Consider the following 22,956-nt stretch of genomic DNA (forward strand, 5'->3'; position numbering starts at 1 on the left):
CAGCTAGCGCCATTCGACGGCCAACACCGCGGTTCCTGGTGTGTCCGCTGTGCCGTGCGTGTGATCATTGCTTGTACAGCCCTCTCGCAGTGTCCGGAGCAAGTATGGTGGGTCTGACACACCGGTGTCAATGTGTTCTTTTTTCCATTTCCAGGAGTGTACAAATCGCACAAACGACTGTTTGGCGTGTGTTCAGAAACCGTTTTAATATGAAACAGTTCAGACTGACGCTCGTACAAGCAATAAAAGACACTGATAAAACTGCTCGTCAGAACTTCTGTGCGGATATTTTAAACTTATTACATGAGGATGAACATTTCTTGGACAAAATCAGCTTTTCTGACCAGTTGACTTTTCACTTCAGTGGCAAGGTTAACACACGTAACTGTAGGATTTGGGGCAGTGAAAATCCACATGAAACATTGCAACATGTTCGTTCTAGTCCTAAACTGAACTTTTTTGTGCATTGAGCAAGAACAAAGTGTACGGCCCCTTTGTTTTTCGTGAGAGAACCATCAATGGGATAGTGTACCTGGATGTGTTACAACAATTTTTGATACCACAGTTCGATGAGGATGACCAAGACTGAAATGTTTACTACATGCAAGATGGTGCACCATACCGCTACCTGGCTGACGTCCGGGATTTTCTCTGTGACCGCTTTCCAGGGCAATGGATTGGCCGTGATGCACCAGCTGCGTGACCCGCACGTTTCCCAGACCTGAAACCACTCGATTTTTTTTTTGAATGGGGATTCATCAACGATATCGGGTTTGTGCCTCCTGTGCCGGCATCTCTACCTGAACTTAGAGCAAGAATTTACGCCGCCGCTGAGCAAGTTACACCTGTAATGCTACACCGAGTTTGGGAGGAAATTGGCTCTCCGAAGGAATGTGTGCAGAATAACCAACGGAAGCCACATACTGAGAGGCACCCACATCCCTTGCTGATACTGTGGCATCAAGCAGTCAGACCTGCAAGATGAGTCGTCTGCCAAGCGAGTGGATTTATTCTTATTTCTCGGGTAACATCAATGACTGAATATGAGCTCTAGTACCCACAATTAAGCTACAAATTATGCTCCTGTTTGAATATTGCGGAACGGAAACGGATAACTCACATCTGACTATTTGGAATTTACTGTTTGAATATTACGCTACGGAAACGGATAACTCACATCTGACTGTTTGGAATTTACTCAACTCTGATTGTTCACTTCGCTCTGGCAATACCACATTTTCTTTCTTATCCAACGGCTTTGATGAACACGTGGCCATCGCACTGAATATAAATGGCGCACACATTATAAATTCTGGATGTCATGACTACACACTATTCGGAGAACAAGGCAACCAATCTTTTTCTTTTCACTATCTTTTTTATTCCGATAAATTCTATTATGATTCAAAGATAACCTAAACGCACCATTACATTTTATACTACAATTACACATGTGAAACTCTGCCCAGTGGGCATGACTTTACATTGGTGATTCTCTATCTTATGGTCTCGTAATTATTTAACGCTACAGTGCACTTTCTGGATAGGATGGTGGATCTTTTGCTACATCTCACACTTCGACTCTCATACCTATCATCACAAAAATTTACTCCAGACCGAGCGGTACAGAAAGGGACATGCATAACCACTGCCTCTGAACCTATCTTGCTACTCTCCCATGCAAACCACACATACTTAAATTACATGAAATACATCACACTGGCAACATAGAATACATCACAAAGAATAGTCACAACGTTAGAATCACTTCACTTTCAGCTTCCCCTCTTCAATTAGTATTCATCCCAGTTTCACATGACACTGCCCCACTTTTTCTTTCCTACTACGAACTCTGGAGGATATATGCATGTCTTCCTGTGCAATGCAAGCCAAGTGGCGTTCCTGGATAGACGGCTGACTCACCTTGGTTCTCTCTCAGAGTATTAGAGTTTGAATCCAGCGTCACACGGAAACATAACACGCAAAGTAATATTAAGAACACATTCGTCACACACGCGAGTCCTCAACTGATACCTTGGACGATTACTTCTCTTTATCCTTTGTCTCATACACAGATTGAGACTCACACAGTACTCACCACGTGGAAGTGCTCGTCTCTAATTTCAAGTCCAGCACACGCCATTTCTTAAATACTTCCAACTTATAGTACACACGCCAGTAACCCAGCTTAACTTTAGCACTCGGAAGTATTTCAACTTAGTACTAGCGCTCGCAAGTATTTCAACTTATTGCTACACGTGGTTTCATTGTGACCGTTGGTCACTTCCGAAGATTACTACGATCCCCTTAATATTACCTGCCTGTTATTTAATTCTCCCCCCAAAAATTCCTGGAATAGAGAAATAATTATTCCAAACTACTCTTAAGTATTTCACATGCATACCATTCTCTCCACTCCTTTGTCTTTATGAAGCACACCTAAGACAGGTCTTAGCAACACAAGATCCAGCGTCAGAGTGCTGAAACATGGCTGTTCTTCAGGTCATCTCGCACCTCTGCCGAGGTGGGGGGCACCATGCTACCGTATTGGTCAGCCACATTTCAGGCGTTCAAAGCTCAGGTGAATTTCATCTCTTTGGTCCCACCAAAGGTGACCAAAGGACCGTCTCAAAGATGATCATATATTGCACATTCACTATCTGCGGTTAGCAGACGACCATATATTCATTCATTTCACAGATCTCACCAAATTGGATGTAGGGATTTATTTTGTGGGAGTGCACATGTGATCAATTAAATAAATAAATTGCCGTTCTTTCCTACACTGGTAACCGGCTTCGCTGTATTAAGTGAAATTGAGTTATTATTACAAAAAATATGTTGTTCTGACAAGAATAACGGAGAATGTTGTAGCTACTTTCAATGTCGGGTGGAACTGTATCCTTTCAATATAACATCTTAGTTTAAGGTGTAACTAACCTGTTACTACGGGTTATTCCTTATTATTGGGAATGGAAATACTTATTGCTTATGAAATTAACGTGAGAAGATTAGGGTCGCCACCGACTCTAACCATACAACTAATCGAAGGTTTGGTCGAGTCGGAAAATAAATTAATTTGATCACAGACCAAAAACACACAAAAATGCGTACGTTGTGATGTCGCCCATAGCGGATACAATGTAATTAATAGTATTGCCCGTGCACTGTTCACGACAATCAAACATTTAAAATAAAGTAGAACATGCATTAACACTTGTTTTAAAATAAGAGAGGAAACTAATCACTGAACCTGTGCATAAGGAAACGCATTGGATGTGCTAACGGGAAAGCTACGAGGTGAGTGGCTTAGGTGCAAAAACGTAATCTCGGAACACAAGAGAAAATTGTAGATAAAATTATTTATTCTTAAGATAGGGATGTGAGGCATCTACACGATTCCTGATAACACGTGGTTTGTAGAGACACAATTTCTAGGTACAATGCCAAATTCCAACAATATCACATCACACAATCATGCTAACATTATCTGAAACAAACATGCGATCGGACAGTTAGTGATGCCGGTAGCCCAACAAATATAATGTTCTACCACGTGGTTGGCTCCCCACGGACGAAAGACACATAAAGCAAGGAAAATTTACGAGGAGGCAAAGCTCTAAATATTTAGAAAGGTGAAAGCTTATGCAGGCACAGCTGAAGGCAAACAGACATTCATACAGAAGCGAGTGCTCACTTCTTATCGACACCTTTGTGTGGCGTTCTTCCGGCGGGTCCAAGTCTGCTACAGAAATTTGCTAAAAGAAAAATCTGCCAAAGTTTTGTATTCCTTGCTGCGACAAGGCAAATCAATCTTCCAGATTTGAAAAGCGAGACCAAAAGCTAACAGCTCTCCCCTCGCCAAGTAACAGCGCGCCACGCGGTCACTCTAACTCACCCTTCTTCGACTGGAGCACAGCTGTGGACGCTTCCCGTACCAGCGGCAGCCTGCCTCCCGCTTCTTCTCCAGCCTCTTCCACGCTCCGCGTGGCCCAGAAAACCCAAAGGTGCCATTTCCGACACCAACGTAACGCAGGTGGATTTCTCACAAGTAGCGAAAACCTCTTTGCCTACTTGACCACTACGAGAGTTGGCTACTCTGTACAACTCCTGCTGAATCTGTACGACTATCGCAGACTTTCTGCAGCAGACTACGCCACCGTCTAGCAACGTGACATACGACCACATTCATTCAATCATACCATTATGATAATTGTGAGAAAAGAGAAACAAGGAAGGAAAGAGAAATACTAGTGAAAATGGGCTACCGGACTAATGAAAGGTGGCTACAGGACCCTTTCAAAGGTAAAAAAAAAAAACTTGATGTCTTTCCTTACAAACTGTAACTAAAGCCAGCTCTATATCTTCTTTCAGTAAATTTATATGAATTTTTGAAGTTGTAAAGTCGTTTTTCAAACACCCCGTATATCGTCGCACTGTGTTCTGCGACTAATCGTGGTACTGCACTATCCTTGATAACCATCGTCGGCGAGTACAGCGACACCTTCGGGAGAAGTTCCATTCTTCCAGTATTTTGGAGAGGCATTACAGTGTTGGCTGGCGTCGTGATGTGGATAGCCATTGCGTATGATGTCAGGTGGCTGGTAGTGTCTGAGTGGACAGCACACCGGTACTCCACGGGCGCCCTGTGTCTTCGTGGGTTACCTGCCACTCGACAATATCTTGTGGTCTTATTTAAACAACTCAGTTTTCATCCTGACTTGCAGGCGTCTCCACGAATCTAAATCTACATGGATACTCTGCAAATAACATTTAAGCGCCTGGCAGAAGGTTAATCGAACCACCTTCAAAATTCTCTATTATTCTAATCTCGTATAGCGCGCAGAAAGAACGAACATCTATATCTTTCCGTACGAGCTCTAATTTCCCTTATTTTGTCATGGTGATCGTTTCTCCCTATGTAGGTCGGTGTCAACAAAATATTTTCTCATTTGGAGAAGAAAGTTGGTGATTGGAATTTAGTGAGAAGATTCCGTCGCAAAGAAAAACGCCCTTGTTTTAATGGTGTCCGGCCCAAATGCTGTATCATTTCAGTGACACTCTCTCCCCTATTTCGCGGTAATACAAAACGTGCTGACCTTCTTCGGACTTTTTCGATGTACTCTGTCAGTCTTATCTGGTAATGATCCCATATCGCGGAGCAGATTTGTAAAAGAGGACGGGTAAGCGTAATGTAGGCAGTTCCTTAGAGATCTGTTACATTTTGTAAGTGTCCTGCCAATAAAACGCAGTCTTTGGTTAGCATTCCCCACAGCATTGAAGTTGTTCGTAATTGTAACTCCTAGGTATTTAGTTGAATTTACGGTCTTTAGATTTGACTGATTTATCGTGTAACCGAAGTTTAACGGATTCCTTTTAGCACTCATATGGATGACCTCACACTTTTCGTTATTTAGGGTCAACTGCCACTTTTCGCGCCATTCAGATATCTTTTCTAAATCGTTTTGCAGTTCGTTTTGATCTTTGATGACTTTATTAGTCGATAAAGGGCAGCGTCATCTGCAAACAACCGAAGACGGCTGCTCAAATTGTCTCCCAAGTCGTTTATATAGATAAGGAACAGCAAAGGGCCTCTAACATTACCTTGCGGGCCGGACGGTGTGGCCGAGCGGTTCTAGGCGTTTCAGTCTGGAACAGCGCGACCGCTACGTTCGCAGATTCGAATCCTGCCTCGCGCATAGATGTGTGTGATGTTCTTAGGTTAGTTAGGTTTAAGTAGTTCTAAGTTCCAGGGTACTGATGACCTCAGATGTTCAGTCCCATACTGCTCAGAGCCATTTGAAATATCTTGCGGAACGCCATAAATTACTTCTGAACTGTGTGTTTGATGTCGAAGTACTCCCGTAGCCAGCAAGATCCCCAGATCTGTCCCCGGGACCAGCTCGCGCGTCACCTCTGTCCCGTTGGCAGTATCCAAGATGTTAAGGACCAGTCACAGCTGCTGTGGGCCAGCTTGCCTCAGTGATGATTAACCACTTTACGACACCCTTCCCAACCGAATACAGAGGGGCTGCAACGTCGTCCTGGTAAGAGACCTCACAGTGACAATATCTTTGCAAGTTTGTCTCGACTTCGTAATCACTGACATAACATTAGACCCTACATACCTTCAAAAACAGTGAAGTTTCATTTCGTTGCCTCCTTCACTTTTTCTGTCACCTTTCTCTGTTTCTTTCCCATCTAGTACTGCGTCTTTTTCTTCAGCATTTAGGAAATTTTCCTTTATCATTTAATCTTGTGGCCGGATGCTCTTCCTGAGGACACAGTCGTGAAGGCAGCCTAAGGCAGGGAAGTCGTGCGCGCCATCCGTCTTGTGAATCGTGCAAACTGTGTTCTGCATGTAATCGTATTTTAACTGTTTATGTATCGTATCTTCTGAGACGAAATTTCGAACCTAGCCTAACATTCCCCTATACGATCTTGGGAAAAACCACACTCACGCTGGTCGGTATACCAGCAACGATCGTTAAGGCACCACGAGGATATTACTTGTACAGATACTATCTCATCTGTATCTGTAGCGTATTTCTCCCTGCAGTTAAACTGAATCCTGAGGACACTTGTAATTCTGTATAGGTAAGAAGTACTCAAAAAGTCGTGGACAATGGTTCAAACTTTTAGGTGTAACAAAAGAACAAACACTTTTTAAAATCAATAACAGAGTAAGAATTTCATCCCATTTCTTTGAATTTGCTCACATTCTTTCTTTTGTTAGTATCTTTTCGTTTATGGTAAAAGTGTGAGTGTAAATGATTCAAATGGCTCTGAGCACTATGGGACTTAACTTCTGAGGTCATCAGTCCCCTAGAACTTAGAACTGCTTAAACCGAACTAACCTAAGGACATCACACCCATCCATGCCCGAGGCATGATTCGAACCTGCGACCGCAGCGGTCGCGCGGTTCCAAACTGAAGCGTCTAGAACCGCTCGTCCACATCGGCCGGCTGTGAGTGTAAATGAAAAATCGTGGAATTCTGAAGCAACATTTATTTCAACTTACGAACAGTACTCCAGAAACAAATGTGCTAGTTGAATTCGCGCAACACTGCTTCATGCCTTCCTGCTGATTTGGAGAAACGCATCTTTCACCTGCCTTCACATCTACATTACCACCACCACCGTTAAGGTTAGTAGGGATATCCTACTCCAGCAGTAGTTATATACCAGGGGTTATTAGATTAAAAACAGCCGACCAGTTGCAAAGGATAAAGTAATCTTTACCAAGGTTTCGATAGATTTAAACCTATCTTCTTCAGAAGGCGGCAGTATTACATTAACATGGAGTGATACGTCATTGCCATTTTTACAAACATCTCCATAGCTCCATTAGTCCAAATAAAATATAAGTTGCTTATGCGCTCTCCAACTTCCATGTACTTAATTTTATTTATCTGACAAACCCTACTCTTAGGGCTATATTTTATTTGGACTAATGGAGCTATGGAGATGTTTGTAAAAACGGCAATGACGTATCACTCCATGTTAATGTAATACTGCCGCCTTCTGAAGAAGATAGGTTTAAATCTATCGAAACCTAGGTAAAGATTACTTTATCCTTTGCAACTGGTTGGCTGTTTTTAATCTATTTACGTGGAACCGTTGCTGTTACGCAGCTATGTTTAAAATACCAGGGGTTCCTAAATAATGCTTTTATGTCACACCTTTTCACCTCAACCCCACCCCCATCGAGACTGCCATCATTGAGCCTAGCGACCCTCGACAAACAGGATTCGATACTAATATCGGTCGTTACTGGTTGTTTTTACACGGGACAGTTTCTCACCCGCACTCCCGCTATTAGGGGCAGTAGGGGTTTACTACCTCCACAGCAGTAGTTATACAAAAATAAATAAGATGTGGGGTATACATAGAGACTATGATTTTATAAATATGTGAAGGAGGCTCGGTTGCCCTCAGTGGTCTATCCCAGGTTTGATACCGTCTCTTATTGCTTCTTTCAACTCTGGCAAAGGTTTATTCATGTTTAGGACTACGAGCTGTTCCGTGGTTCGGAAGACACTTTAAACTGGGTAAGTGAATTAAAGGATCTGAAGAAGTCAAAGGCATACCAGAGTCAACAGAACAACGACTAGAATTAGCTGTAGTTTTGAAAAACGGAGAAGCAAAAAAAAGTATTTGTTTCTTTTACTGGAAAGACGATTATTTTTAAGTCCCTGTTGGTTAAAAGTAACAATATTCCCGTTACATTAAATTCAACTGCGATACTGAACATTTCTAGACCTTCTGAAAATGTCATCCTCTGAGAAAATCAAATCTAGTTATGCCTTACCAAACAGAAAAACCAATTTAATATAGAATGAACTCTAACAACACGGACAAAATATCAGAGTTCGTTCAGGGAATTTTCTGAGTATTTTGGTGTAAGTAAGCCGTGGTCCCCGGTCGCTCCTTACAGAATAGTTGCATTCCGTTCGTTTTGAAACCTTGTTCACCTTCGTCCCTGTATTTCACTGAAAATACCAGCACAACAATGCAAATGTCGATGGTATGTGCAGTGTGACCTGTTTAGAAACACAGTCCTCCTTACGGTCAGAGTACCTGCCGTTGGCAGATGTAATCCGTGCTCTTCCCTTCGCCCTCAGTCTTGCATTCAGTACTGCTCGGGTTTGTCTTAGACGGTACCACCAGACCTGGTAATCACGGATTTTGATGAGTCCTAGGTATTCTGTCGAGGGATTTGTCCTGGGTACCTGGTTAGGTACTTTTCATGCGATGGCCCATGGTTTCTGCTAAAATCCACATTAGAATTTTATGTGCAACTGCTGTACCTGTTATGTTAACACTGTCTCTGCCACCAGGCACACTGTAGCAGCTACCACACGGTTAACACACTGGTGGTCCATGTTCAGATCCAGCCCTTGTATTTTTTCACTTCATCATAAAGGATATCACATGTCACGCAAAACTTTTCAGAAATAGTCATTTTCACAGTAGTAATTTCATTAATAATCCAATTATTACAATAGTCTTTCTTTATACGTCAGTTCCGCTTGCAGTTCGTGGTTAAAATTCCAAATATGTGGACGATGTGCTCTTTGTGATGTTCCTAGGCGTGACTTCGACTCATGTTGTACCTTCTTCCTCATAGACTTCACGGAATTACCAGGCCCTGTAAACCAGAAGTTGGTTTTCGTCGCCAGCATCAGCTTTTCGGAATGCGTCGTCAGGGCAGTGTGTGTCAAAAGAGCACAGTGGAGTGGTAGAAGCAATCATCTCTACAGAAGGATGGCCACAAGAAGATTTTTCAGAAGTCGAGGAGTGTGACCAGCAACCGAAGGGCCCACGGGTTAACGCTAGCAGATACACCGAAAGATAGTTTCACGGTTTTACTTTTCTTACAACTCCGGGCGCGGTTTCCGCTAATGGCATATCCAGCGCAATACAAGATATGATGGTCGAAAGACAAATAATCGTTGCGGATAATTTAATAGACGTAATCTGCTGTGTAGCAAACTGAAGAATATTTTATGGAATTATTGATTTGTTAACCTAATTGCAGTGGCTAAAACGACAATTTTTGTATAATTCTACATGACTTTTAATTTTTCATCATACTGTGTACGATGAAATACAAAAAAAAAATGCAAGGACAAGATTTGAACCTGGAATACCATTATAATACCTGTGAAGGTTACCCGCTACGCTACGCTAGATGGTCGAATCATTATAACGTTGCAGGTACTGGAGCTACACATATGACTTCAACATCGAGTTTCATGGAAAGCAAGGGCTATCGCATGAAAAGTCGCTACCAGGTACTCAGGACAGACTCATCAAACTATATGGTTAACAGGTCTGATAGCCCCCTTGTTGTTGTTGTTGTGGTGGTCTTCAGTCCTGCCGGCCGCGGTGGCCGTGCGGTTCTAGGCGCTTCAGTTCGGAACCGCGGGACTGCTGCGGTCGCAGGTTCGAATCCTGCCTCGGGCATGGATGTGTGTGATGTCCTTAGGTTAGTTAGGTTTAAGTAGTTCTAAGTTCTAGGGGACTGATGACCTAGGATGTTAAGTCCCATAGTGCTCAGAGCCATTTGAACCATTTCTTCAGTCCTGAGACTGGTTTGATGCAGCTCTCCATGCTACTCTATCCTGCGCAAGCTTCTTCATCTCCCAGTACCTACTGCAGCCTACATCCTTCTGAATCTGCTTAGTGCATTCATCTCTTGGTCTCCCTCTACGATTTTTACCCTCCACGCTGTCCTCCAATACTAAATTGGTGATCCCTCGACCTCAGAATATGTCCTACCAACCGATTCCTTCTTCTAGTCAAGTTGTGCCACAAACTTCTGTTCTCCCCAATCCTATTCAATACCTCCTCATTAGTTATGTGCTCTACCCATCTAATCTTCAGCGTTCTTCTGTATCACCACATTCCAAAAACTTCTATTCTCTTCTTGTCCAAACTATTTATAGTCCACGTTACACTTCTATACGTGGCTACACTCCATACAAATACTTTCAGGAACGATTTCCTGACACTTAAATCTATACTCGGTGTTAACACATTTCTCTTCTTCAGAAACGCTTTCCTTGCCATTGACAGTCTACATTTTATATTCTCTTTACTTCGACCATCATCAGTTATTTTGCTCCCCAAATAGCAAAATTGCTTTACTACTTTAAGTGTCTCATTTCCTAATCTAATTCCCTCAGTATCACCCGACTTAATTCGACTACATTCCATTATCCTCGTTTTGCTTTTGTTGAAGTTCATCTTATACCCTCCTTTCAAGACACTGTCCATTCCGTTCAGCTGCTCTTCCAAGTCCTTTGCTGTCTCTGGCAGAATTACGTCATCGGCGAACCTCAAAGTTTTTATTTCTGCCCCATAGATTTTAATACCTACTCCGAATTTTGCTTTTGTTTCTTTTACTGCTTGCTCAATATACAGATTGAATAACATCGGGGTTAGGCTACAACCCTGTCTCATTCCCTTCCCAACCACTGCTTCCCTTTCATACCCCTCGACTCTTATAAGTGCCATCTGCTTTCTGTACAAATTGTAAATAGCCTTTCGCTCCCTGTATTTTACCCCTGCAACCTTCAGAATTTGAAAGAAAGTATTCCAATCAACATTGTCAAAAGCTTTCTGTAAGTCTACAAATGCTAGAAACGTAGGTTTGCCTTTCCTTAATCTTTCTTCTAAGATAAGTCGTAGGGTCAGTATTGCCTCTCGTGTTCCAACATTTCTACGGAATCCAAACTGATCTTCCCCGGGGTCGACTTCTACTAGTTTTTCCATTCGTCTGTAAGGAATTCGTGTTAGTATTTTGCAGCTGTGGCTTATTGAACTGATAGTTCGGTAATTTTCACATTAAAAAAAAAAGTTTGTGTGGCTGTATCTGAACTTTTTGAAGAAATTTCATGGAAACAAAGGTAACAGGGGTGCAATCACTTGTACTCTGTAACGAATCACCGAAGACCAGCTGTTTGAGGATTACCTGTTCATATTTCGGCAATTTTGGAGAAAGAAATAAAAACGAAGCCTAAAGTATTCTGTTATAATTCGAAACGCACTACTATGCATTTGACTCACGTTGTACTGCCGCAAGACAGTGCAACTCCCACCACTGAAGATGCATTTGAAGGTCACACCAGTAAGGAATGCGGTGCTGCTACTAGATTAATCTATCTTGCGAAACAAAGTTTTTGGTGGTGGAGACGTATATGTGGAAAACATTCGCTACTGGTTAAATAGCAATGCGTATGAACCGGTATTCGAGCAACTAAGTGAGGCGGATGTAATTAAGAAAGTGTTCTGTGTTCAGGAAGGGAATGAAGAGTTGGCGATCGGGAAAGTCGGCGGCATGCATACCGAGGCACTGAAAGGCGTGGATCTGTTGTTTGAATATGCAGGATAACATTCGCCGATGTGGCTGATTACCCAGAAAATGGAATCCGTCCTCAGGAAACAAGTAAACAGTAAACAAAAACAGAAGATAATTATTGCACGATATTTTTCGGAAACTGGACCAAGAGCAAGCCTAACTGAATACAGTGTGTATTAACGTCTGCATCTACACTCCACGAGCCGCCACATGGTTGGTGGCGGAGGGTGCTTGTGTCTCATTACCGCTACCGTCCCTCGCCCCTTTTGCCCCTTCCAGGGAGGGATATTGTCGGTATGCTATCATCTAATTTTGTAAACAAGTTGTCAGTGTCCGGCGAGTAACGCGTAAAGTAATGCAATGGACTTAGAATGTGACGTATACACTTTTTCTGAATACAGCAAACAAAAGTTTTCGGCTACACACTAACGCAGATGACCAGGATCTTACTGTACCGACAAAATATCCTTGAACAAGCTCCGAAATTTTGTCACTGGAGCTCGGGCAGAGCAAACAGTGGCCGAAGCAGGTAAGAAACAAATTGTGCTGAATGTTGTATTGCCGGCCGTTGTGGCCGAGCGGTTCTAGGCGCTTCAGTCTGGAGCCGCGCGACCGCTACGGTCGTAGGTTCGAATTCTGCCTCGGCCATGGATGTGTGTGATGTCCTTAGGTTAGTTAGGTTTAAATAGTTCTAAGTTCTAGGGGACTGATGACCTCAGATGTTAAGTCCCATAGTGCTCAGAGCCATTTGAACCATTTGAATGTTGTATTGCGGCTGGCGCAGTATGTAACTTAAAAACTAAGTAAGCCCTGTGGCCCACTTCTACATCTACGTCTGCATGGATAGTCTGCAAATCACATTTAAGTGCCTGGCAGAGGGTTCATCGAACCACCTTCACAATTCTCTATCATTCCAATCTCGTATAGCGCACAGAAAGAAAGAATATCTATATCTTTCCGTACGAGCTCTGATTTCCCTTGTTTTATCGTGGTGATCGTTTCTCCCTTTGTAGGTCGGTGTCACTTCGTAGTGATCGGTAGAGTACATATTTGTATTAATTCTGGAATACATATACACGAGCTGTGTTCAAAAAACAAAGTGAATTTTGTTATTTTGCGTATTATGTTAGTACAATTTAGGCGATTTTTTGTTCTTTTGTGTCAGTTAATTTATGTTAAAAATATCTGTATAATGTTAGCCGTATCGACTGTATAGTCTGTTGTTAGTAATCAGAAATGTTACCTGTGTGTTTGTACTGTCTGTACATGTAAATTCAAGTCCATCGTCGCATTTTTATTTTTATTTTTTATTTTATTTTATTTTTTCATTTTTTTGTTTTTTGGTCTGTATATGAAGGCTAATCTCAAGAACCGATAGTAGATGGACTGATTTACAAGAATGGTTTTTGTGTATAACTTATAAATATTTCGGGCAAACTGGCTGAACTATGATGGTGTTTGTCGATTACGTCGCGCCTCCGGAGTCATTTTGTTGCAGATAGTTGTCGAATTTGGAATAAAAACAGCGTCGAGTGCACGTTTCTCAGGAGTTGCTAGATGAAGTCAACAACGATCCAGAACTACTAAGTCAACAGAACTACTGAAAGGTCTCATAACAGCTTATGAATCATAGGTTTACGGATATGACGTAGAAACTAAGCCTCAGTTCTCCCATTGGAAGCATTCTTGATCACCAAGAACTGCAAAAAAAAAAATTGCCAAGTGCGATCAAATGTGAAGATTATTCTCATTGCGTTCTTCAGTTTTAACGGCATAGTTCACCTTGAGAGCCACAAGGTCGCACGATCAATAAGGAGTACTGTTTACAAGTTTAATTCCGTCTGCATGAAACAACCCGAAGAAAGATGCCAGGATCTGTGGCAAAACAACAGCTCACACTTCGTTGCTTGTTCGTGAATTGTTGACAATAAACAACACTTTAATGATGTCCCAGCCTCCATATTCTCCAGACATGGCCTCATGTGACATTTTCCTGCTTAAAAAATTAAAGACATGGTCCTTTCTTCCTGTTTTCAAAAATAAAGAAAACCTTACAGGTCGTCGTTTTACAAGCATGCGTGAGACTAAAAAGGCGTCGCTGAGAGAGTTGAAAGTTGTCCCAAACACCGAGATTGTAGCATTCCTGTCGTCGAGCCGTCTCGTAGACCTGTTCTTTCTCCTAAAGTAGAATACGGGGCGAATCGGGAAACTGACTAACTGTCTTAGGTTCCGGTCACAGTGGCGCCGACGTCGGCGTATTCCGCCGATGACCGACATCGATCGAAAACTGCCGATATTTTCAAAGGATAGTGCGCAGTACGTACGTCCTCTTTGTGCAAACCGGATCTCAACGTCCGAGTGTACAGACTTCGGACGATGGACGGTGGAATGCAAATTAGTTTTTTTTTTCCTTCGGTCGAATTAGCAGACGCTCTCGCACTCAAAACATAGCTTGTGTGAAAATGAGGAGTCTAGTACAAGAGAGATGGAGCTTGTAGCGTCCTGGGAATGAGAAATATGAAGGACAGTTAAAAGAAAATGACACAGATGGGCTAACAAGGAAAAGTGTTTATAATTTCAAAAGTAATCGTCATGATAGTTAATACATTTATCCCACTGTGAGACAAGACAGTCAATGTCTTCACGGAAAAAAGATTGCGGTTTCCTACGAAACCATGATTATACCTAGGCGTGCACCTCTTCATTGGGGAGGAAATTGACGGCCACTATCATCTTTCTTCAGGACTCCAAAAATTTGGAAATCGCATGTGGAGAGACCTGTACTATATGGAAGATGTGTAACGGCTTTCCAGCGAAACTTCTGCATTGCACTGAAAACAATCTTGGCAATATGCGAGTCCCGCTTCGGACGAAGAGATGCACGGCTCTGTGCCATCATGAATCCGCAATCAACTGAAAACATTTTTCCATGAAGACGTTGACCGTTATTTTGTCTTACGGTGGGATACATGTATTAAGAGTTATGGAGATTACATTTGCCATAATAAGCCGTTTACTTAGTTCTTTTCAACCTGTTCGTTTTATTTGAATGCCCCTTAAGTCTATACAGGGTGGTCAGAAACAGTCTGAAAATCTTGTAAGGATATTGCAGGGTAAAAGGTAGGTTGTGCTGAGGAATAAGTGTTAAGAACAGAATTCGATAGGTTGCACCGTTCCCGGGCTGATTAGCACTGAACTTGGCCAACCAGGCGGTTGCGCACGCAAATTCAAGCGGCCCGCCACATACAACTGTCAGTTGTTCTCGTAGCGTAGATGACAGTTTGGATTCCGTAGAAATGTTGGAACACGTGAGGCAATACTGACCCTACGACTTATCTTAGAAGGAAGATTAAGGAAAGGCAAACCTACGTTTCTACCATTTGTAGACTTAGAGAAAGCTTTTGACAATGTTGATTGGAATACTCTCTTTCAAATTCTGAAGGTGGCAGGGGTAAAATACCGGGAGCGAAAGGCTATTTACAATTTGTACAGGAAGCAGATGGCAGTTATAAGAGTCGAGGGGCATGAAAGGGAAGCAGTGGTTGGGAAGGGAGTTAGACTGGGTTGTAGCCTCTCCCCGATGTTGTTCAATCTGTATATTGAGCAAGCAATACAGGAAACAAAAGAAAAGTTCGGAGTAGGTATTAAAATCCATGGAGAAGAAATAAAAACTTTGAGGTTCGCCGATGACATTGTAATTCTGTCGGAGACAGCAAAGGACTTGGAAGAGCAGCTGAACGGAATGAACAGTGTCTTGAAAGGAGGGTATAAGATGAACATCAACAAAAGCAAAACGAGGATAATGGAATGTAGTCGAATTAAGTCGGGTGATGCTGAGGGAATTAGATTAGGAAATGAGACACTTAAAGTAGAAAAGGAGTTTTGCTATTTGGGGAGCAAAATAACTGACGATGGTCGAAGTAGAAAGGATATAAAATGTAGACTGGCGATGGCAAGGAAAGCGTTTCTGAAGAAGAGAAATTTGTTAACATCGAGTATAGATTTAAATATCAGGAAGTTGTTTCTGAAAGTATTTGTATGGAGTGTAGCCATGTATGGAAGTGAAACGTGGACGATAAATAGTTTAGACAAGAAGAGAATAGAAGCATTCGAAATGTGGTGCTACAGAAGAATGCTGAAGATTAGATGGGTAGATCACATAACTAATGAGGAGGTATTGAATTGAATTGGGGAGAAGAGGACCTTGTCGCACAACTTCACTAGAAGAAGGGATCGATTGGTAGGACATGTTTTGAGACATCGAGGGATCACCAATTTAGTATTGGAGGGCAGCGTGGAGGGTAAAAATCGTAGAGGGAGTCCAAGAGATGAATACACTAAGCAGATTCAGAAGGATGTAGGCTGCAGTAGGTACTGGGAGATGAAGAAGCTTGCACAGGATAGAGTAGCATGGAGAGCTGCATCAAACCAGTCTCAGGACTGAAGACGGCAACAACAACAACAACAGATGACAGCGCACGAGATTGCTCACACTTTGGCTGGAATTCCATCCTTACTACCGTTCCACGTCCACTTTTTCTACCGCCCTCTTGGCCTGCTTTAGAGAACCAAACGAAGAACATCTTTGGCGACACCGTGTGTGGGCGGGTCGCTTGGACTGGCGGGCGCAACGGTCTGATTGGCAAAATTCAGTGCTAATTAGCTATGGAACGACGGCGCAACCGATCGAATTTTTTTTCTTTCAACTATTTTTGGACACAATCTACTTTGCAACACTTTTACACGCTTTTAGGACTGTTTCTGACCACACTGTGTATTAACAGGGTATGTGTCCAAAACTGTGGACGGAAATCGTTATTGTACTGGCAACCACAAATTTCGAACGACTTAAAAATTCGACAATAATGTAAATGTTGCTTAAAATCCGTCTTGATAGCAAAAAAATATTTTTTTTTATTATTCATATGACCGGTTTCGGTTCATTCAGAACCATCTTCAGATCTGACGTAGCATGTGAAAGTTGTTGGATTTGGACGGGTTACTCCTGTAACTGAAATATCAGATCTGAAGATGGTTCTGAATGAACCGAAACCGGTCATATGAATAATAAAAAATTTTTTTGCAATCAAGACGGATTTTAAGGAACATTATAAAATCACTGATTGCTGTTATCCCATAAGACATTATGTCTGTTTTTGCAAATAATGTAAATAATCTGTTATCTTAAATGGCTGGCTCTGAGCACCATGGGACTTAACTTCTAAGGTCATCAGTCCCCTACTAGAACTTAGAACTACTTAAACCTAACTAACCTAAGGACGTCACACACATCCATGCCCGAGGCAGGATTCGAACCTGCGACCGCAGCGGTCGCGCGGTTCCAGACTGTAGCGCCTAGAACCGCTCTGCCACCCCGGCCGGCTCTGTTATCTTAGATTACATTCTGTATGTTCTGTGACTCTCTAGCCGTTTCAATCTCATGTCTCTAGTTTGCTGCATATCATCTGCAACACAGGCAAAATCCGTATCGGAAATTTTTTGACCTAGTTTAGAACCTCAACAAATTATGTTTTGAAGTGAGAACAGTGGTGTACGTGGATTTAAATGGTTAGTGCCACTGTAGTGTTCGTTTTTTATTATTATTATTAAAAATGTGGGCACTAGCGGTTCAGGAATTGTTGTTACTTCTTACTGGGGTTTCTGTGCCAGGAAAGTGGTTCTGTCATGTGAAGTGTTTTGCAAATGTGATGTATGAGTTTCCACTTTTCAGTGCGTCTTATTCTAAAACTTATGTTCGTCTTCCACACATATGCTGAATGAAAGGCATTGAATGTTAACTGATCTATCACTGTTTTCTTGAATTTATTTGAAACTGTGCAGAGTGTTTGTAATGTTGCTTTACACTGCCACCAAGAATTGTGTCGAGTATACCAAGGAATATAATGTTTCTCTCTTCATTTCATGTATTAGTAAAACGTGTGTGGCTATTCTAATACGTCAGATATAGGTTAGAATCTATTCGAACCTCCTTGAGAGAAGAGATTCCAATCCTGAACGCGGCAAACGCTGACGAACCGTGTGACCAGGATTTCGGCCGATGTCATCGGTCGTGCTCTGCCAACGGCGTTTGGTACTGCTGCAAGCGCAAGTTCCCAGTGACAATTGGCGGTTATTATTACATCAGTAATCTGCTCCTTTAGCTGAACTACGCGACCAGCAATTTAGTTACACGTTGGATCGTTTCAACGACTTTATTTGAAATTTTTTTTATTATTATGCGCAGACGAATAATTTCAACGGCGAACGGCCGAGTGCACCAATCTAGATTACAATTTAACCGCGGTAAAGTCCACATTTAAGCCTGTTCAAAGTAAAATTCTGTTGCATCGACCTCGACCAACGTTAAACGACGGCACACATCTGGTTTTCCCGAGATGACTTGGTTTCTAAGCGTACGATGTAAACATGTACCGAGACAGACTCAAGATATTAATTTATGAATCAAAGTTACCAGGAGTGGAATTAAGTCGCGCCTCCACATGTGACCACACTGCCTGTTTTTCTCTAACAAGGGGGCCACAGAAAAATGGTACTTTTGTAATTTTCTGTATTTATCGTACGTGAAGGTCGTAAGTGAAATATACCTCTCCCAAAGCAGTTCGATGTAGCTCTCAAAATTCTCGTAGAAATCCACTTCTAAGTTTACCGACCACATTTAGTATGTTAAAAAAAATTTTTATTATTATTTTTTCGACAGCAGTGTGGCTCTTTGGTGCGGTGCTTGTGCCTTGCTAGAGGGATCTGAATTCGATTCTGGGTGGATTTAAATTTTTAAACAAAGGTACATGTTGCATGCTGCATATTGTATGGAGCGTAACATACCAAAAGACAAGAAATTAATTTGTGCTTTTTTAACTTACAGGATCTTGATCAATAATCTTTTATAAAAGGTAATTAATAATTTTTTTCTGTGATCCAAACTGCATTTTTGTGAGCAGTCTATAGTTAGAAATAAGAAGACCTGCATTTTTCATAAAAATTACCATTAGATGCGGTAATTAGCATAAGTCTGATGAATTTTATCTTTAAATGACGCAGGATTCGAAATGAACGGAAAAAAGAAAAAAAAAAGACCGAAACGAGACTCCGTGCATTCCTTCTTTTGTATTGCACGCGTTAGTTCTTTCATTTTCAAGAACTGTTGCATTCACAGTAACCAAATCCAGAAATAAGGGCTACATCCCTACCATGCTTCGTAAAATTTGTTGTTCTTCTTATGTTTTCCATTTCGCTAAACGTAAACACACTTCTGCTTGTTGACGAAAGTGAGAACTTGTGACAGTAACGTAACTCACGAGCGGTTGTCTGCAAACCTTACGTACTTAGCTATAAAGACGGCCGTGTGCAGATTCACATGTCAATTAACATCTTTGCGTCTCCAGGGATCTCCTACTGCATTACGACGAGTTAACCGCGATGAGATGCACGTTTGGCTGATCACGATTATAAATGTTACCAGTCACTGTCTATTTATCTCAGCCGGCCGTTGTGGCCTAGCGGTTCTAGGTGCTTCAGTCTGGAATTGCGCGACCGCTACGGTCCCAGGTCCGAATCCTGCCTCAGCTATGGATGAGTGTGATATCCTTAGGTTAGTTAGGTTTAAGTAGTTCTAAGTTCTAGGCGACTAATGACATCAGCTGTTAAGTCCCATAGTGCTCAGAGCCATTTTACTTATCTCCACGACACGTTTTAAAGGTTTAAACCTCCACTATTTGTTGGATTTACATTTGTTGGTGTGACATTTGTGTGTGTGTGTGTGTGTGTGTGTGTGTGTGTGTGTTTTACGATCTTTTGGAGGAACTTGTGGCGCTGTCTACACATCGTAACACAACACACACACACACACACACACACACAGACACACACACACACACACACACACATGTCATACTTACAAATCTAAATGCACCTGATGATGGAGGTTTAAACCTTTGAAACGTGTCGTGGAGATAACTAAACAGTGACTGGTAACAATAAACTTGTTTCACTTAATGTCAATAACAGTCACGGTAGAGTCTAACGTAAAATGTTCGCATTTAAATTTGATCACGATTTGGTGACTAACGATGGTGCAGGGCAGACACATTTTAAACGCGGTTAATTTGTGCCGCGATCACAGGACATCGCTTATCGCGCTTCCTGACTGAGATTGGTGCACTCGGCCCGAACCGTACGACAGTTTGCAACGATAGCTAGCGAATGGCTCAGCCGACCAGCTACTACTATTACTTGCCCGCGGCGCTAAACACAGGGCAAAACAAGCCAGTGTTTGGTCCAGGCATGCAGTTTTACTTATGCTCACAATTTTCCGACGCTATTCCTTGCTAGGCTCGTTTGTAAAACTAGGCCTGTACCGTGATACTCGGACGAGCTGTAAAAGGAGCTATCTTACAAGTTGCAGAAGTGTTTCAGAAACTGGAAGAAACGCTGTGAGAAGTGTATAATATCTGACGGGAACTATTTTGAAGGAGGTACCGTGGATGTAAGCGAATAAATAAAATTCTTTCCAAAAAGTAATCCTTACATATTTCGAGACACACCTCGTGTTTTGCATGTAGATGAAACAGCGAGGGAAAGGAGGCGAAAAAAAAAAAGAAAAGAAAAAAAGAAAGGGAATCGCCGAGCAGCCGGACGGCGGTCGTGCGGTCACGTAAATGGAAACTTGTGCCGCGCGCGACTCGGCGGCGTCGCCGGCGTCAAGTTATAAATATTGACGCGCGAGAGCCGGTCGCGAGTGGTGGAGAGGTGGGGGCAGCGGGGCCCAGAGCCCGCCCCCCCAGCCTGGCGGGCGGGGGCAAAAGAAGACGGACGAGAAGGAGAAGAAAAAAAGGACGGCTAGGCAGGGAGGGAAAAAGAAGCCCACGCGTCTCGGCGCCGGGGGGAGGCGTGTGGGGCGGTGGCGGCGGCGGCGGCGACGGCAGCGGCGGCGTCGGCGGCCGAGAGGAGGCGGCGGCCGGACCCAGAGCGATCGCCGTGCTGGCAGCTGCAGCTGCAGCTGCGGCGTTCCGCGGCGGACTCCTGCCGGCAGAGCGCCGCGCGTCGGCCGCGTCGGGCCGCCGTCCCACTACTCGTGCCCGCCCGGAGAGGGGAACCCGCGGCCGCCGGTATCGACCGGCAGCTCCGCCCACTGCGGCCAATGGGCGCGCGAGCAGCGCCGTTGCCATGGCGACCGTGGGCGGCGCGTGCGCGGAGCGCTCCCTCCGCGGGCGGCCCGGACCGCCGGCAGCGCCAACCGCGCGCGCGTCACGTGACACTGCCCCCCCCCCTCTCGCTGCGGTCCCCCCGCCCTCCCGCAGTGGTGGGAGGCAACAATGCGTGAGTCGTGGGGCTGCGGGTCGGCAGGCAGTTCCGAGGCGCAGGCCGTGGCGAGCGACACACGCACCGCGCACGACGCACCGCGCCAGCCCCACCAGTAATCAGCAGCCACAGCAGCAGCAGCCGCCGGGGAACCGCCGAGCGCGACCGCGTGTCTGCCGCCCCCACCTCGAGCGAGCGCCCCGTGGACGCGACAGCCGCCGCTGTCGTGACGGACACAGCTCCGCTTCCGCAGCCGACGACTCCGGATCGAGCAGCGAGCGACAGGATCGCAGCAGAGGGACGAGTGTGCAACAGTGCGGACACGTGCGCGCGGTGAATGTGAACCTCGTGCCGGGCGAAGCGCGTGCAGCCCGATGCGGGCGCGCTGCAGCTGCTAGCCGCTCGCCGCGCAGCAGCCAAGACGACGCCGACGCCGACGCCGACGCCGCCGCTGCCGCTGGCGCAGGCCGGGCCGGGCCCCTCGGCCGCCTCGAGGCGCCGGCACGCTCCCGCCCCCACAGCCGCCGCTGGCGTCGTGGCGACCACCGCCGCCGCCGCCGCCGCCGCAGCCGCCGCCGCCCCCGCCGCCGCCTTCCTGGGCCTGCACCACGCGCACCACCACGCCCACGGCCACGCGCACCACCACCACCCGCACCACACGCCACCCCACGCGCCGGGCCCCGGTCCGGCACATGCGGCCCCGGCCGCCGGCTGCTGCGCCCTCACCGCCGCCCACAACATAGGTGCGTAACGTCAGCCCCACCCGACGTCACTCACGTGGCTTCGCATGCATGCCCTGACACGTCCCAGTGTAGGTAAACACGTGGCCCCTGCCGCTATTTCTCCCGTACTGTTGCTCACAGCAGGGGCATGCGTGTCCCCACAGGGACTAATACTTGGGCCTCCACCATTTCCTCCAGTACGGTACATAAATACTGTCAGCATCGTCAAAAACAAACGTGCGCTCTGAACAGTGGTTTCGCATCCGTTCCCTAAACCGTTCCAATGTGCTGCTAGTTTATACAAGATATTACAAGACAAGTGTGATCCACAAGGACCAATAGTTGGGCCTGCACAATTGCCTAAGCTTTGGTTGATAAATTCTGTTAACACCTTACTAAACATACATGTGTGTTATGTCTTAACGATTTCAGACAGCGGGTTACTAAATTTTCTACCTTCTCGTATTCTGAAACTACATTAAAATGTTCATTATAATAGTTTCGTGTGACGTGACACCTTAGGTGACAATTTATGTTTTCGTATATACATTTTGATCATTATTACCATGACTGGCATTCTGAGAAGTTTTTTTGGAAATGAGCCCGTCGGCCTCCACATCTCTCCACTGCATTTCTAATTTCGCTGTTGTCCTAAGAGTCTGCCGATAAAAACTGTTCGTAGTAATTTCGTAACAAATTCCGTGACGTTACACGTTGCTTATAATAATTGCAACCACGGTGAAGCTTAACAAATCATGTTGACTGTGCGACCCAGATATTTCTCCACACTAGGAACGAGAGTGCCTTCAGTATTCACGGGAAAGCAGACGCTCATGCAGACATTAATATCAATAGGTACGAAACTGACGAAGCACAACTCCGCTTCCACGGTTGAGGGCTAACATTGTGAAGTTTGTGTCGATTTTGTAATTTTGTTGCCATAATATCTGAATAAGCTGATGCAGTCATGTCTATAATGCACCTAGGGGAATGCTAGTTGTAAATGTGACTGTGTGTGTGTGTGTGTGTGTGTGTGTGTGTGTGTGTGT

The 22,956-nt window shown here is 44.2% G+C and overlaps 1 protein-coding gene across 1 annotated transcript in view; it reads right to left on the minus strand.

The window, feature by feature from the left end:
- Positions 1-21,052, minus strand: part of LOC126101515 (arp2/3 complex-activating protein rickA-like) — a 65,065-nt gene extending 44,013 nt beyond the window's left edge. The window contains exon 1 of the mRNA XM_049912158.1: positions 20,752-21,052. Coding sequence (XP_049768115.1) covers positions 20,752-21,052 — 301 coding nt within the window. The remainder of the gene's footprint in view (positions 1-20,751) is intronic.
- Positions 21,053-22,956: the final 1,904 nt, after the last annotated feature.

Source organism: Schistocerca cancellata, chromosome 9, assembly GCF_023864275.1.
Source record: "Schistocerca cancellata isolate TAMUIC-IGC-003103 chromosome 9, iqSchCanc2.1, whole genome shotgun sequence".
NCBI classification, from domain to species: Eukaryota; Metazoa; Arthropoda; class Insecta; order Orthoptera; family Acrididae; genus Schistocerca; species Schistocerca cancellata.